This window comes from Apodemus sylvaticus, chromosome 3 (genome assembly GCF_947179515.1).
Source record: "Apodemus sylvaticus chromosome 3, mApoSyl1.1, whole genome shotgun sequence".
NCBI lineage: Eukaryota > Metazoa > Chordata > Mammalia > Rodentia > Muridae > Apodemus > Apodemus sylvaticus.
The window spans coordinates 100658342-100675782 of NC_067474.1; the positions used below are offsets into that span (position 1 = coordinate 100658342).

Consider the following 17441-nt stretch of genomic DNA (forward strand, 5'->3'; position numbering starts at 1 on the left):
GTGTGTTGAATATGCATTCATCCTGTGGAATGAGCCACCACAGAAAGATCCACGGTACCATACACATTCTTTAAGTTTTTTTGTGTTGTGTCTGCTTGTTTTCAAGGCTATCCAGGCTAATTCTTCCTGGGGATTTCCTTGCAGAGGAGTGTCCGCTGAGGCTGGTTTAGGTAACCTCTCCTTTATCAAGAGATGATGACTGGCTTTAAAGAAAAATAAAGCTGAAGGTTGTTTCATTTTTATTTTTTTCCCTTTTGGTTGTATCATTCTGAGTGTTTTCATATAAACAACAATAACAAAAAAAATCACAACCAAAAAAATAGTTTTTGATGCATCCAGTTGTTGTATCCTCAGGATGTTCCAGATGTTTCCAGGTAACTCTGTAATTTACGGACTGTAGTTTTGTCCAGCGAGCAAAGATCAAAATCAAATGTTGTATTTGTAATATGAAAGTGTCCAGTTTCCTCTATGAGGTTCACGATCTAAAGAAGTAAAGAGAAAGTTTGGCTGGTAAGTAAGCAACCGACATCAAATGACAAAGAGAAGGTAATGGAGGGACACAGACATGGAGCCAACCGATAATCATTCTTATTGATCCAACAAGGTAACACTATTACCAAACTGTTAGTCAATATGTAAGTCAAAGATATAGTAAACCTTCTGAACAAGTCCTCAGAGCACCATCTGGTTTGACTTTCCATGCTCAATAACCCACTCAAATCACCAACAGAAGATTTTACTAGGATGATTAGTGAAATTAACAATTCAAGAACTTTTTTTTTTAGCAATTATTCCCTGATTTATAAGACTATGATTAAATTTAGATGTAAGAAAATCCCCAGCTAGAAATAAATCCTTCCTAAAAAAAAGGGCACATTAATTGAATGTGTATATGTATGTGTGTGTATGTATGCATGTGGGTGCGTGCTTGAGTATGTGCATGCACGCGGACACGCGGGTGTGTGTGTGTGTGTGTGTGTGTGTATATGCATGTGGGTGCGTGCTTGAGTGTGTGCATGCATGCGGACACGTGGGCGTGTGTATGTGTGTGTGTGTGTGTGTGTGTGTGTATGTATGTGTGTAACTCCAGCTCTGGGGGTCCCAGCACTCTCTTCTGATCTCTACATGCAACAGACAAACAACAGTGCACACATACACACTAAGGCCAGCAAAACAGTTGTATACATGAAATAGACATTAAAAAAATCAATATTCTTATTATATAATTACGAAACATTTAGAAAATACAGGAATACATAGAGCAAACCCAGAAGCTGCCTATGCTTCCCTCTCCCACTTAAAAGTGCTATACTGTTAAATTTGGGAGCCGCTTTACAAACTATATTTATTTTGTGAAAATTCACTACACTGCACGTGTTATAAAAGAACACAGATGTAGTGCTCTCTGTTGTGTTCAAGGAATCCTCTTGAATAATGGAGGATAATAAACTTTACCTAGATGAGGAATCAATGCTTTGCTCTATATGTAAAGCAGTAGTTACACTTCATTTCTTAGTGTATTGATTCCAGCTTACAGCAGTGACACGTTTGCTGGCTGTGGGGTCAGAGGTACTGCTGTTGAGAGAGCACCTCCATCGTTCAGCACGGATAATCATCATACCATGGGTTTGAGGGATTCTATTACCATATAAAGCATTAAGTTACCAGTAATGTAATTAGAAATGGACACTGTGCTTGGATGGTATGCCTGCTAAATTAGCATGCTATGTAGGAAAAGGAATGGGGACTCATCTTGGCAAGCTTTGGGAGAGAGGGAAGACAGCAAGAGGACGGGTCTTATCTCAGGGGATTCTCTTGGCAACATCCACTCTTCTTCGATTTTCTTTAGTTTAATGATCTTTTTAAAAAAGATTGTAATTATTTAGCCTGTGACTTACTCAGTTAAATTATGTACCATTAAGTTGGCAAACTGCAGAATTAAAACTTTTGACCTTCTTTTCATAGAGCTACTATCCTGAAGGCACACGCACGCACGCATGCACGCACGTGCACACAAATGCCTTGGTCCAATTAATTGTCCAATTCCAGATTGAGTCTGATTGCCTCATCTGAGCCCTACTATTATTTCTGGGAGGTAAAACTCTGGCTTTAGTAACAAAACAAGTCACTCTGCTTGTGGAACCATGACAGATGCCGTAAACTGAGGGCCTAACATGCAGTCACCTCTTTCTAAAAATTACCAATTCCCAGACAATGGCAACATGCCCAGATAGAATGTCTGTCTCCTTGGAGCTACTGGTAGCTCTTGGCAGGCACAGAAGTCACTAGGCTTTTAGGAGTACTCTTGAGGAGGTCACGGACAATGGGCATGTGGTTTTTACCTTCGGCCTTTCTTCTAATGAAGAGCCATGCTTGAGCACAGTAGCTACCTTTCTTTTAAAAGATGAGCACATGAAAAAGGCAGAAAAGAACCAGTCTACGTTCTTGGTGGCATCGTTTAACCTTTCACACAGATCCTGGACTGCTTGGCTTCAGGCCTACTGTATGTGTTGAGGACAAACAGGGGAGAATTTCTAACTCGCTATGTTGCTGGACTCAGGCTTCTGTTACATAGATCGGATCATTAGGAGGGATATGCCTGCTTATTGTTAAAGCGCATCAATTATACAGGAGTAAACAAAAACTAATTATTAGCTAGACATGGCAGTTAATGCTATAGTTTCAGCACTCACGGAGGCTGAGGCACAAGTATTGTATGTCCAAGGCCAGCCTGGGCTATGGAACTGAGAGTCTAACCTAAGCAAAAAGACCTAAACCCCAGTTATTTCTATGAATGCCAAACAAACAAACAAACAAACAAACACACAACAAAGCTACCTATTAACACAAAAGACCTTAAATAGACTTGCAGTTGTTTTATTAGATAATACTTTAGAACTTTGAAAAAATTACCACACATATGCATACACACAGAGACACAAACACAGCTATTTCCATACATCCCAACCTTTCATGGAAGCTAGATATTAAATATATACAAGGCTTAGCTGGGTTAGATAAAGAATTCTTTCCTGAGCAGGTTATCTTTTTTCTTACATTACATAGAAAAAAATATGAGCCCAGTAAAAACTTGTAGACTTTGGTATGGAAAGTGAGGTATCATGGTGCACACTTGTCATTCTAGCTCACAAGAGCCTGGGGCAGGGGGATTAAAAGTTCAAGGCCCAGCAGGGTTACATGCCCAAGGTTTTCACAATTGGACAGTAGGCAAATAACAGACCACTAGGAGAGCCTGAATCTGGCTTTTGGAGATCTGTCAGCTTACTACATGGACATCATGGGAATATCACCGTGTCCTCATCTGGAAGATGGGTCTTAAGAATACAGGTGCCAGGCTGTCAGAGGATAAAGAAAGATGTAACCACCTCTTGCTACAGGGATCAAGGCATTATGGCTGCAATTACCATATTAACAGAAATCTGCCCTCAGTTGTCTATAGGGGGAAGGACATAGCACAGAGCTCTCAGGCTTGGCGCCTCTCCCTACAGCCTCAATGATTGCCAGCCACTTCGCTCCACTAAAACAAATTAATCATAAAAATGTAGGGATGGAAACCCAGAAAGGCCTAAGTGAATTTGTTTTCAATAATTAAAATTTTCAGACAGAAAGAAGGTGGCAGGAGAACAGATGAAGCCAACTTGTTGAGGTGACTAAAACCTCAATGGAGGGCTATAGGAGTTTAGTCAGCAGTTGATTTTATTTGTATTGTTATTGTTTTGAATGGCAGAGAAATCACTCTTTCAGGAAAATCGTTTTCTATATATAATATATGAAAGTATATTATATATAATATGTATAAACTATATAAAATATAATTTAACAATATTTCTCATTTTGGTTACTTACATGCTACTTAGCAATAAATTGAAAAGGAGGAGACGATAAGAGTTGTCTATAGAAGAAAGTCACTTAATTTTAAATCAAATCAAAACTTCTAGCCACTAGGGAACCCACTGCAGTAAGGGTTTTCTGTACTCACAAGCCACACTCCATCTCTGCTGACACCAGGCCTCACCTTGCCTATAGCACATACATAGAGATGTAAGAGGAGCTAATGGAGCTAACAGAAGACTGCTGCATCTTTGTGGGGTTTTTGAAAACATATCAAGGTAGATGCAAACACAGTCCTAAAGCAGCAGCCAAGGTAAAGGCATCCGGGAGAGTTTGGTCCTATTCACTGACAGGAACAGCACTAATGGTTTCAGTTATTAGAGCATGCACTAATATCCTAAATTAAGTGAAAGCTCTGTAAAGATACACACTTCTTTTTTTTTTAGGACTCCTGATGCCAGAACTTCAGAAACACAACATTATCATGCATTATTTCAAACAAATAGGCCACAAGTCCTGAAAGCATGCCACTAACCTCTGAAGAACTACGTTGCTTTTAATTTTTTAAAAATTTATTCACTTTCCATCCTGCTCACTGCCTCCCTCCTGGTCACCCCCTCCCACATGTCCTCCCCCATCCCTTCCCTTCTCTTCTGGGATGGGGGGGTACCCTGGGTATTCCTCTATCCTGGCACTTCAGTCTCTGTGAGTCTAGGCACTCCCACTGAAGTCAGGCAAGGCAGCCCAGCTAGAAGAACATATCCCACAGGCAGGCAACAGCCTTCATAACGGACCCTGCTCCGGTTGTTCGGGACCCACATGACAACCAAGCTGCACATCTGCTACATATGTGAGGGGAGGCCTAGGTCCAGCCCGAGTGTGTTCTTTGGTTGGTGATTCAGTCTCAGAGAGCACCAGGGTTCCAGGTTAGTTGACTCTGTTGGTGTTCCTATGGAATTTCTATCCCCTTTGGGGGCCTGCAATTTGAAGAACTACACTGTACTAAAGAAATACCCTGTCTGCTGATGTGGTGTGGCTGAACTTGGTGTCACTGTGTTCCTGCACACTGTGGTCCCAATGCCCACACAACTGCAACAGAAGCCAGAGAGGTTGCACACGTGCAAAGTCCACAAGGACAGGAACGTGAGGGTGTGGGCGCCTCAATCATTCTTCAGAGGCCTGCTGCTCTGAACGCTTGTGATGGATTGTTTCCTGTCATATCAGCTTATGGTTTTTTTTGGGGGGGGATACCATACAGTTGCTAGTTTTTTGTTTTGTGTTAGCACGTTAATACGACATTTGCTATTTCTGTCACTCCCTCTTTCAAGCCATTTTCATTTATAAAAATTTAATTATGAAAAAGTAAAAAATGTCTTAATTATAAAAAATGAGTCTGATCATGTTTTCCAAATAACAGGGCATGCTTACTGAGTAGGAAGAAATTCACAATCTTTGTTTTGGGTTTATCTATCTAGGATAGAGTTGATCTATTGTAACTTGGGTCTTTTAATTGCCATAGGAAACCTTACAGGTGCATACAAGCAGGAGGCCCATTTGGGATAGCAGAAAGACCAGGCTCTGGTCTATAGGGTCTTTAGGGTATGACAGGTACTTTTCCAAACAGAAGTCATTTATAGCATACTACTTCTCAGGGAAAATTCCCTGTGTTGTTAAGAATATTCCAATACGTCACCCATTCCTCCAACCTCACTGATAATTCTACAAGCCCTTTAAGGAAGCCCATGGTTTTTTTAACTTTCTTCTCACTCCGTGCTCCCTTTCCCTCACACATACATACACACACACACACACATACACACACACACACACACACACACACACACACACACACACACTAGGTTTTTTCTTTTATAATAGAATCAAACCCAGGTTGAATTGCTGAGAAAGCCACAAATGTTCAACCTCATTTTGGAAATAAATATGGAATGTGTAGTTTAACAAGGAAATCAAATTATTAATCCAGGTTACATATCCACTCTCTTTGTGTCTACTCTATTTTTACCCAGTAGAAAAGAGGCTTAGTAATATAGTCTTTCCTGATTTAATACTTTATTTTCATGAAATTAGGTGTTGAGAGGCAGGGCAGCATGCCCCCAGAGTAAAATAATGCTACTAATTATTTTTGTGGAACAAATAAAATTGTCAGAATAGATTTTTGGAATAGGAATACATTAAGAAGAAACCAAGGATGCTATCCTGGCCTCAACAGAAGTTTTGGTTTAGATGTTCAGTCCTGCACAGCAGGGGTTACGCAGACTTCGTGGAATACGTTTTATCAGATGAGGAGCCTTTAAGGTGGAGAATAACAGCCAGCCTCCACTATGCTATTTTACAGTATGAATTAATTACGTAGTAAACCGTGACAGGGCATACATCATGGTACTAGAACCACAAGCCTCAGTTGCATTACAAGGCAAATGGCCAAAGACAGAGCTTTCAAATGGCCTGAGAATGCAATTAGGGTGAAATGCTATGTGTCCTGGGGCGCCTTTATGCTGGGTTGAACATTCATAGATACTACCCTTTCCCTCTAGAACACTAAAGTAATCTACTTGGATACAATTCTCGAGGAAGCCACCTTCACTTACACTTCTTTCAAAAGTCAAAATAAAGAACATTAGATTGGAGATATTGATGATATTCCCAGGTAAGACTTTTCCCAACAGCCTTCTCATCCAAGCCTGCCAATACCTGTTTCAATTTCCCATGAAACCCTCATTTAGGCATTAGTAGCTTTTTTCCAACAGTTGTTCTTCAGTGACTTAAGAGTTACTATTTGGGAACAGATAGGAAGACCAACTAGCAGATTTACCATCAGCATTTAGTCAATGAGCAATTTTCTGTTCCATAGAAAAAAGCTGAAGGAGAGTTGTGCCCCTGTATTCCCAGGTTCTTTGTCCTCAGATACAACACTCTATGGATTGAAAATACTTGGGGGGAAATGTATCCATATTGAATTTGTCATTAATTCCCATAAAATACAGGATAACAATGATTTTCATGGTATTTGCATTGTATTAGACATCAAAGGTAACCCAGAGGGGCTGGAGAGATGGCTCAGCAGTTAAGAGCACTAGTTGTTCTTTCAGAGGTCCTGAGTTCAATTCCCAGTAACCATGGGAATCTGTAATGGGATCTGATGCCCTCTTCTGATGTGCAGGAAGAGTACTCATATACATAAAACACATAAATAAATTAATATTAAAACAGAAGTAACCTAGAAATGAATAGAATACATAGGTAGGTAACATGCAAATATGCCTGCACCTGATGGAACTGAGTGGAATTTGGAATTCAAAGGGTGTCTAAGTCTGGCAATGTGAGAGATGAATGGGAAGATTACCAGTAGAGCACTGGGCATGCCTTAGTTAAAGCCACTCAAATCCAGTTCCTCCATCCATGCTCATTTAAAAGGAAATGCAAAACATAGCACTTTATTTACAATTGAGAGATCTATAGACAAAGTATATTATTTAAAACTCTACAAGCTTATTAGACCAAAAGGAGCAGTTGGAAAATTTGAAGATATTTATAGACTGAATCAGAGCATACACAGAATATAAACGCAACCATCAGCTGTCAACATTAAAAAAATATTTCCTATACCACTGAAGTAGATTAGGTACTAATTTCAAGTCATTTTAAGGTAGTAAAAATATTAAAATGAAGAAATGCACAAATCTACAATGGAATCTGGAACACACAGCCTCCCACGTGTTAAAGAAAAATTACCTTATCAATAGCCACTGTTAAAGGAATAAAAGCATGGACTGTACTTGTACAAAAACTAAAAGCCACCCCTCTTATCTTCTCACAACATCACATTGTACTAACAGAAGTTTCCTCATGCCATGAGCATTCCGCTGTTGAGTCCATGATAATACATTGTACACGAGAAGGGAAATGAAAAAAATATTTATTTTCCGTAGAATAGCATTGGCAAAAGGTTACCAAACTGAATCACAAATGTTTACAACACTTGGCTCAAATTCTTATCACTGTTTTCCCATGAAACCAGAAGCCTGGTCTCCAAAGTTTCTGCACGCCCTGACCCTCCTCTCAGCACATGTACCATGGACTGGTAGGAAGGAGCAGTGCTCGAGTGCTCGAATTTTCTGAGTATGGATGAAAGCCCCGGAGGCACCCTGGTAGCCTCAGATAGTTAAGTCCTCCCCAGACATCCCTGTAGGCACAGTGCCCATTCTGAAGGTATGAGGCTGCAGCGGCCTCCAAGAGCTGCCACACTCCCCAGGACAAACTAGGCCTTGAGGCTTGGGGGTAGGGTTTTGCCCAAAAGCACTTCTCACCTGCTGCAGAATGTGTCTTTCCCTCAGTGTCATTAACCTTCTGTGGAGTTCTACCAACTCATCTAGGTATGCCTGAAAGAGAAGGGTGTTCCCCAAAGAACAAAACTTTAAAAAGCAATTGGCGAGTAAGAACACACACGTAGGGACAGCTTGGCAGTTTAGATCATGTACTGCTCTTGCAGAAGACCCAAGTTCAGTTCCCAGCACCCATGTCAAGTGGGTCACAATTGCCTGTAGCTCCAGCTCCAGGCAATCCAATACCCATTTCTGATTTCCATAGGCACATGCACTCACACACATACACACACACAAACTTTAAGATAAAATTAATCTTGAAAAAAATTGATCATCTGTGCAGACTTTGAAGGTTTGTCCTAAGCTCAGTGTTTAAGGGTTTGGAGGGTGACATTTCTAACCCTAGTTTTGGCCTTTATCAAACATGTCTTAAAATGACTGAGGGAAATGCTCTGAGCATCATTCAAGTGAGCAGATTCAGTCTCCCACAACAAGGACTCTGCAAAGAATGCTGGTAATCCAGGGCTACACAGTTGGTTTAATCCAATGATAGCAGAGGCTGTTTCCATTTTTAATTCTTTAATTTCAGAAAATTTTAGACAAAGAAAAACATCTAAGTTTGAACGTGGAACTATCAGACCATATTATGTTAGGAAAAATTCTTAATAAGAGGGATAAAAAAAGTTCAAGTATTTCAAATGATGCCAGTAAATGACTAAAAAAGTATGGGATGTTTTATGGTCCAACAGCTCTCCTGCAAGGGCGGCTGAACCTCTCCTTCACTTGTTCACTCTCATGAGTCCTTGTTAGCTGACTGCATGTATGCCTCGGGGTCAACTTCAGCAAAGGTAAGGGGGAAATTACTGACTTGTTAAACCCCACTCTTAACAGGTGACTGATGTTTCTCTAAGTCTTGAAGTCAGAATTTATACACATCACATACACATTAAGAAAGCTTACTGCATAGGGGTCAGGTATCTTATTTATGTATGTGTGATTTGATCTACTCCCTTTGCTACAAACTTCCTATATCCCAATGGGATATGCCTGAAGTTCCTTGGTAATGTGGGAATCATGACAAATGGTAATATAAGGCCATGCTTAATACTGTATGTATATCAAGACAGGGAGAAAGGAACTACAAAGCACAGATATGATGAATTCACTTGGGAGCCTTGGATGCTTCTGGTGGAAATGGGAAGAGGGCCAACAATAATGACTGAGGGGAACACAGAGAAGCAAGACACACCAGGCTCCAGTACTCCCAGAACAACCTGGAAACCTACCTTGTCACAGTCACCATTCTTTATTTGCTTATCTGATTTGCTTTGTTTTATTGGACTTTTCACTTCAAGAATCTAGGGATCAAAGAAAACACTAGTAAGTTTCATTTTAAGCACCTTCTAACTAGCTACCCACATAAACAGGCACTCAAGATGCATAATAACACTGTTTCTCAAATAGCATTTCGCTATACATTTTTCTTCTTTCTAATTTTGTTTACCCCTTGCCCCTGAAAATAAATGGTATATTAAATGCTGAGTCAGGGCAGAAGCGCTCAGGAAACTGGTGATGATAAGGACAGGGATCTAAGCTTCCCAGGGTGCTTTGCTCTCTTGACAGCACTCACACATGCATAGCAGCTGAGTTATTTTGAGATTGCAGTCCTGGCTGACAGACTTCTTTCCTGCTTATTCTGCAGCTTCAGCCTGAGTCCTAGTGCTTGCGGCCCAGGGATGATAAAAGAACCCTTGCCCTCTGGAACACCCGCCTTTCAGATGCTAGGAGCTTATTCCACTAAACTGATACAGCTTTGGGAGAGAAGGTGGCCATCAGTTAGTTATACTCTGGGATCCGTTGACGGCAGAAACAGTTATGGTAGTAGTTATAAATGATGTATGATACAATGCCAAGCACCTTTTCTTTCTTCTTGATCAACTATGATTCAGATCAGGTGCAGTAGTTTCATATGCTGTTCAGAAGCTTGGGTGGGGAGCTATGCTCATAATTAACAGAGAATACTACTATTTATTAAATGCAGCTGACTTCTTACCCAGGCTCTTCAAAACTGAAGTTTCTGGGAGGAATATTTTTAAATAGCCCTGGCTTGAAAAGGCTGAGGATTACTGCATTTATTAATGATGAGTGCTTACGAATGTGCATAACATAAAAAGCAATTTATATTCTCTCATTAGAACCTAAATCCCATAATCAGAAACTAATACCAAAGAGGAAAATGCTAAGGATGTTCTTAAAAGTCCCATATTCTTTCTACTCTTTCCCATAGTGTTTCTTGTCCTAATTCAATCTACAGTCTCCTGTCTACTATATAGTAGACAGAAGATCTCAAGAGTGTGTTCACCTTAATTCGTGATGACAAGAGCAGGGGACTGGATGACTTACATATCATTTAACATCTTAGGGCCTCCAAAGATGAATGAGAGAGAAGCAAGATAATGTCTGCATTCCCATTCAGCTATAAATTTTATGCTACTAATAAGTAAGCATTCTATTTGGCGATAATAGGGCCATGGTATTCTTGCATAAATGAACACTCCTAAATAAAATATTTTTCTCTTTGAGTTGAAAATAATGAATCAGTAAAATGCATTCTAACAGTCTTCCCTGAGATTCACATTTATGTCTTCATTTTTAACATGAAAATAAGCAAATGACTGATTTGTCCCGGTGAACTTAAAATACTACCCCTTCTGGCAACAGAAGAAAATCACCAAATAACATAGACAACACAATCATTTTTAATATGCTCAAAAATCTCCACTGCGTTTGCAATTTCCTTCCCTTTATTGTTGCTGGAAATGAGACCTCGAGGGGAAAACCAGCCGAGAGACCTGGAGCAAGCAGATCAGTAGATGGCACTCCCGGCCAGGAAGCGGGGCTGGGCCACACAGGGACAATCGGCTGAGATTTGAGGCAGGGAGGAGAAAGCATCCCTGAAGCCTTGTGCTTCAGAGAAATGAATTTGTTCCCATCACATCTGCCCCTCCCACGGCCCCCCATCCCCCACTCCTCTCCCCCAAGTGCCAGGAGATGCTATATTTGCAAAGGAACTTTACAAGTTAGGTTCAGACAATCCCGCAACCTCTCTTCAAGGCAGAAAATAGGTAGAACATTTGGGCTGCTTAAGTCCAACCCCACACATTCCGAAAGTGCGACAGCACAGAAGGCCAAAATTCATTGAAATCCTGGTTTCTTTCTTCTGAGGCTGTGGTAGCAGGAACAAAAGCCCTGGGTGTCAGTGACCCGCCTCAAGTTACTGAGTGGCTGCCCAGAGAGGGCTCAGTTAATCTTCCCTCTTTGATCTCTCCTTGCTCCAAAATAAACAGCTTTGTTAAGATCTCATTCTGAGAGAGCAGAGCCATACTGAAGACAATTGTTTTATTTATGATCATTTCTTATCTTCAGGGATTGAATCCAGAATATAAAAGTACAACACCTTGTCTTCTGCAGGCTTATTTCAAACCAGTTTAACTGGCTAGACTCTTTTGAATTTCACCCATGCCTGGCAGGCAGGGTAGGTGATTTATGATATTCTGAATATTGGCTGAATTGAGTGGACCACTTCCTCCCTGGGATCTTTACAGCTCCCCTCCCCATCCCACCCTAGGCTAAAGAGATAGGGGTTTGTTTTGTTTGTTTGTATGTTTGTAATTTATGCATTTTGTTTGGGGGCTGTGTGTGTGTGTGAAGCATTCTTTAATTAAATGATCTTAAAACTTTTTGTTATTTACCAGTAAACTGAGCAGAGGAAAACAGCCACCCCAAACACTGAATTAAACTACCAACAGACATAATAACCTCACGATTAGTAGTACTTCGTTCTTCATCTGAGTATATGGCTTGGGGATCAAAATTTTCCAGACTGTGTTTCTCTGGACCCTTTTGTGAGAAATGACAAGTCGATCATGCAGCAGATGGGTTATCTACTAGCACATTCCCTATGCTAGCCACTATTAATAACTCCTAATGACACTTCTATTAACTTCTCTGCTTTGCTGGCATGTGGCTGGGTTCTTTCTTTGGTACTTAGAAAATACTTGGCTCAACCAGCACTTTATCCATTCCTTAGACCGTGGGAGACGGGAGCCGAGGCAGCAGACATTTCTATGGAATCTAAAACCACGCAAAGTCGCAAGATCAGTATCAGGTATGGAAGAGGCAGTTTTATGGCTTGGAACTAGAATGTTCTGTAAAGGCACTTGTGGCAGAGGCGTGGTTCCTAGTACAGAATGTGTCAAAGGTAGGGATCTGAGAAAGTGACCACCTCATAAGGGCTCTGTCTTAATCAATAGATAAGTCCATAGATAGGCTTGAAACTGACAGACATTTAGACAATGAATCTGCTTGAAGACAGTGGGTCCCTGGAGGTTAGATCTTATTTCATGCCCACGTGAAACATTTTCCAGTTTCCTGTTTCCATGGATTCAGCACACAAATCCCACCATGTTGCTCTGCTTCTTCATAGACCCAGAACAATGGAGCCAGGTGACCCTGAACCAAGACCTCTGAAACAGTGATCAAAAATATACCTTTTTACTTTAAAATTGTTTGCTTTTTTTTTTTTTTAAGGAGGGGCCTTATTTTGTCACAGCAATATAAAGCTGACTAATAGAACAGTCAATGGGTATGAAGACTAAAACTCAGAGATTTAAAATCAGGCCTTTCCTGTCTTCTTCATCCTTTGAAGTTTATCTCAAAGTTTGGAGACTGCTATACTACCCCATGCTTGCACACGTGAGCTGTCTAGTGAGCTCTCTCCTTTCCACATTCATCTACAATACTAAAAACATTCCAGGATGAAATTTAAGTACCTTCTGGGCTTTGGTGCTCACGCTCCATAGCACAGCAGTACTAGTGATATTTTTTAATGTCTTCAAACACTGACTAAAAGGGATCATATCACGCCTGACCCCACAGCACGTGATTTGGGGTTAAAAATCATCCCTGAATAACGTTTCAAAACCCCTTTCTTTCTCTAAGCTTCAAGACACAGGTATGAGGGGTTAAACATGTTAGTTGCACATAATGAACGGCCACGCCAGGCTGGCTGATAGTGAGAGCATGTGCACTTTGTTCTTATGCTTATGGGTACCCTGAGAAAGTGATGCACAACTGAGTATCACTGGTGGGATGATGATGTGCATGTGAGAAGATACATGTATTAAATAAACATTTAAGACAATAGAGTATACTATTTAATGAGAGAAAGCATATTTTACACTTCCACATAGGTGATACTCTCTGGTTTGGGTTTGGTTTTCTAGGCAGGTAACAATTTTGACAAAGACTCTATACTTTTCCCAAGAACCAGCCATTCAGCTTGCCCATCCAGTCAGGAAAGGCGACATAAGAGCTTGTCAGAGCCATTTTTACATGGCAGTCTATCAGATCACAGTACCTGAAAGACATACTAAAGAAGACTGGAGAGAGCACAAGGGAGTGCCCAATGTGCCTACACTGTGACATTCCTACTGCAAGAATCCTAATTCTGATATGCTGTCTCCTGGAAGCAGAAACAATGCCTTTATAAGGTTAGATTTGATATAAACTATGCCAAGGTCCTAATTCTATCTTTTTCCTCTTGAACTTTTCTTGCCTTGTGGTAGAAGCCAGTCATGCTATGAAGCAAGATGGCCAACAGACAGCAGAGCTGGAGCTGAGCTAGGACAGGCTATAACAGCAAAGCCAGACAGAGAATGAAGACACTGGCTCCAAGACTCCGTGGGCCATGGACTACAGCTAAGCTGTAACAATGCAGTTCCTAACACTGGAGGATTTAGGTTGCAGATGAACTTTATAAGTGATGAATTCTAAATTTTAAGTGGGTTTTTCTTCTTTATTCAAAGCACAAGAAAGAAAATATCCTCACAACTGTAATATAGCCATTTTCCAACTAAAACAAAGATCACTAATTCAGGGGCAAGATATTTTAAAGAGTAGGGCACCTATGAAATAGAACAATTTTAGAAAATGTAACTCTTTAATTTTCATGTTAATATCACATGGCAACTTGAATTAAGCAATTATTGCAGAGGTCATAGGAAATCTTCCTACATAAAAAGATAAGAATAACTGTAATGAGTATCTACTCAATGCATAATGGGACTTTTCCAATATTCATGATGTTTGAAAAAGGTTTATTTTAGTAAATAATGAAAACTTCCCAATCTCACTCATTTAATACTAGCTCTTTATCATGGCTTTCGGAATTCTGTTTAGACCTGGTCCAAATATCTATCTTCTGAGTTGACTCAGAATATAATACTTTTTCTTTTAGCTCAACTTGTAGTATATCGATAATCACTTTTTCTTTATTTTGTTAATTATTCTCTGCACCCCCAAGTGCTTTTCTCTTGAATGAGAAATGGAGGCTGAGCAGGTAAAATAAAACAATCGCAGACAGTGAGTGCCAAACAGATGCTGTGCCTTTGCACACACTGTCATCCCTCCAATAACCTGCAGGGGGCTAACATTACTTAATGAAGAAACTGGGGCACATAAAGCACATCCTCCCGGTCAAAGCAGGCTCAGCCAAAAAAAAAATCTTGTTCTGTCTAATTGAGTCACCTACTTACTGCTTAGTGATAAAATACACAGAAGTTAGGAATGATGGGCAACATCTTGTGTCACCATGTCTTCCTGTGTCTATTAATCCACACCTCTCATGAAGTACACTCATCTTACAAACACAGAACTGCTTTTACCCTGTTGTGGATTCCCACTGGTTTCAAATAAATAGGAATTTAGTTTACAATTAAGAGGTGAAACATTTACATGCTGGGCAAAAATGGTCACCATGTATAGTTAGTACAGAATCTTGCTGAGTACAAAGCCGAGTTTACCTGGTTGTTGTTAGTTTTCAATAATGGCGGCGGGGGTTCATGATGGAGAGGGGAAGAGGCGGAGCTGCTTTCACTGTCACTGCCGTCACTCAAGCTGACCCTGAGAAGAGAAACTGAAAAGTCACATGCCCCGCCACAGACAGATGACAGACAAATATTATGAAAAGCAACAACCACGAACATTGGCACGGAAAGGCTGATTTTAACACACAACTGCGGGCGTCTGTCGGTTCTTGCGTGTATCTGGAACCACCTCAGGTGATTCCACTGCCCATGTGTTTCAGTGTCCCCAGCTTTGCAAGTGAATAAACCAGGACTTAGACATATATGTCCCCAACTCTGATTGCACATATAAAATGGATGCTCAAAGATTCAAAGCCTGGTAATGTGACTCAAGGCCAGTGCTTGGCCACCTCCTGAGCTTCTGTGGGAAGCCTACCTACCATTCTAGGAGCATCATTTATCATTCCTACTGTGTTACGATTCAATGACGTCTCCACTATGAGACACAGATACAATCATGTACTAGAACAACACTCTGGACACAAACTGTATTTCATACATCACTGTTTTAGAAAAAGTATCTCTCAGCATCTAGCGACAATAAAAATACTTTCTCCCTATTTTTCTTCTTAGAATATAATGAAACTTTCCTAGCTAGAAAGAAGGTTCTTTCTTACTTCCGCTCATCTGAATGTATGCCCTCATTTAGTAAGGCACTTCAGGATCTGCTCCCTCTCTGGTTATACAGTAACCAGATATAATATTCTCCTCGGAGATAGCAAATGCTATAGAAATCAGCAGAATTTTTCTTTCACTCTGAATAGGCAATCACATCCTCACTCTATTATACATTCAGACAGACGTGATAAAAGATAGGAAACAAAAGGGACACGTTGGGACGTCCTTTCAGCAAAAACTGATGGAACTTGTTTTTCTTAACTAAATTACATTAATGAAGTGTTCTGTTGAAGCGTTGCTTTCAAACGCTGCTCAGCTGAAGTGGAAGGCTGAGTATTTAAACTGATTAAACAGTTGAGACTGCACAAGTGCTCTGAAGATCAAATGTTACGTGGAGCCGTCATGCTAACAGTACATGTCAGGTGGGGAAACAAAGCCGTGTCCCTGATTACATTCACATCAGACAACTGACAATTGAGTGATATGTGTGATTCCACCCCACATCGATTCTGGATGGGGTAGAAAGTGGGTAACAAATAGCTAACCAGATCTGCCAAACAGCAACTTGGAAAATTACATAAATAGGGTGCGTGTGTGTGTGTGTGTGTGTGTGTGTGTGTGTGTGTGTGTGTGTGTGTGTGTGTGTATGTTTTCAATAAACTAAATTGGATAGCAGCCAGTGGTTGGGTTTTGGTTGGCTAGGTTAGTTCCTAAACAGCAAGGTTCAACTCCTATTGACCTACCAGTTTTCTTGTCAGATCAAAGAAGACAGCATCTATGGCAGAGTCTATAAGGGTTCTATAAAATGAATGCAAGTAGGTGCACTGGGAGCCAAGGTGCAGGAAGATGTCTTGAGTCTAGCTCTGTAAGGTAGAGTCACTGCAGGGTCTGATAGGGTTTCCATTTTGTGGATGGGCAGCTTGCCTCAAAGGACAACAGTGAAACACCAATTAGGGAACACACAGTCTGTTCCCCTTGGGTTTCCTTTGTCTTAGGTATTTCAGGGCCATCTACACAGTAACAGATAGTGGGTAAAGATTTATTGTAATATATTATAAATGTAATTGGATTTGAAGTTCGAGTAGATTCATATTTTCTTCTCATAACACATTAAAGTGTTCATGCCTATTTGTTTTCCTCACGATAAACAAAATCCTCAAAGCAATTTCAAGTTGACTATTAATTCTAAGTGACATGAATTACCATCTTCTAATGTAGAATTATGCCTCATAGCATTAAAGCTACTTAAGGAACTTAATTGTCAGCACACTTAACAGGAATTTATTTGCTGGAAAATACACACAGGTGAATTTCGTTTTAATTAGGTCACAACATAATTCACTAGAGCCAATTATGTAGTTCTAACTACTGGCGGCAGATGCTGTCTCTTCACATGGGGAACGCCCATCCCAAAGCAACAGGTCTACTGTAGCTCTTCAGATGAATTCGCTATATGGCATACACTTTCAGATAGCGAAGACTTCTGACATGGCTTCTTCCTATGAAGGTTTTGAAGGGAATCCTCTCTTCTTTTAAGGAAAATGGAAAACTGGTTTCTTGTAAAAGTGAACATCAACATACCTGTTTCAGAGGACTATAACCCTCCCCCATTTGAGATGGGGCCTCATGTTACCCAGGCTGGCCCAAACTTCATATATATAGCTGAAGATGATTTTAAACTTCTGATCCTCCTGCTTTTCCT

The 17441-nt window shown here is 40.4% G+C and overlaps 1 protein-coding gene across 3 annotated transcripts in view; it reads right to left on the minus strand.

The window, feature by feature from the left end:
- Positions 1 to 216: 216 nt before the first annotated feature.
- Mllt3 (MLLT3 super elongation complex subunit) overlaps positions 217 to 17441 on the minus strand; it is a 263839-nt gene continuing 246614 nt past the window's right edge. For all 3 annotated transcript variants that reach the window (XM_052176730.1, XM_052176731.1, XM_052176732.1), the window contains 4 exons: positions 15059 to 15158; positions 9482 to 9553; positions 8181 to 8252; positions 217 to 482 (listed from right to left, as the gene is read on the minus strand). In XM_052176730.1, the coding sequence (XP_052032690.1) occupies positions 351 to 482; positions 8181 to 8252; positions 9482 to 9553; positions 15059 to 15158 (376 nt within the window). In that variant the 3' untranslated portion in view covers positions 217 to 350. The remainder of the gene's footprint in view (positions 483 to 8180; positions 8253 to 9481; positions 9554 to 15058; positions 15159 to 17441) is intronic.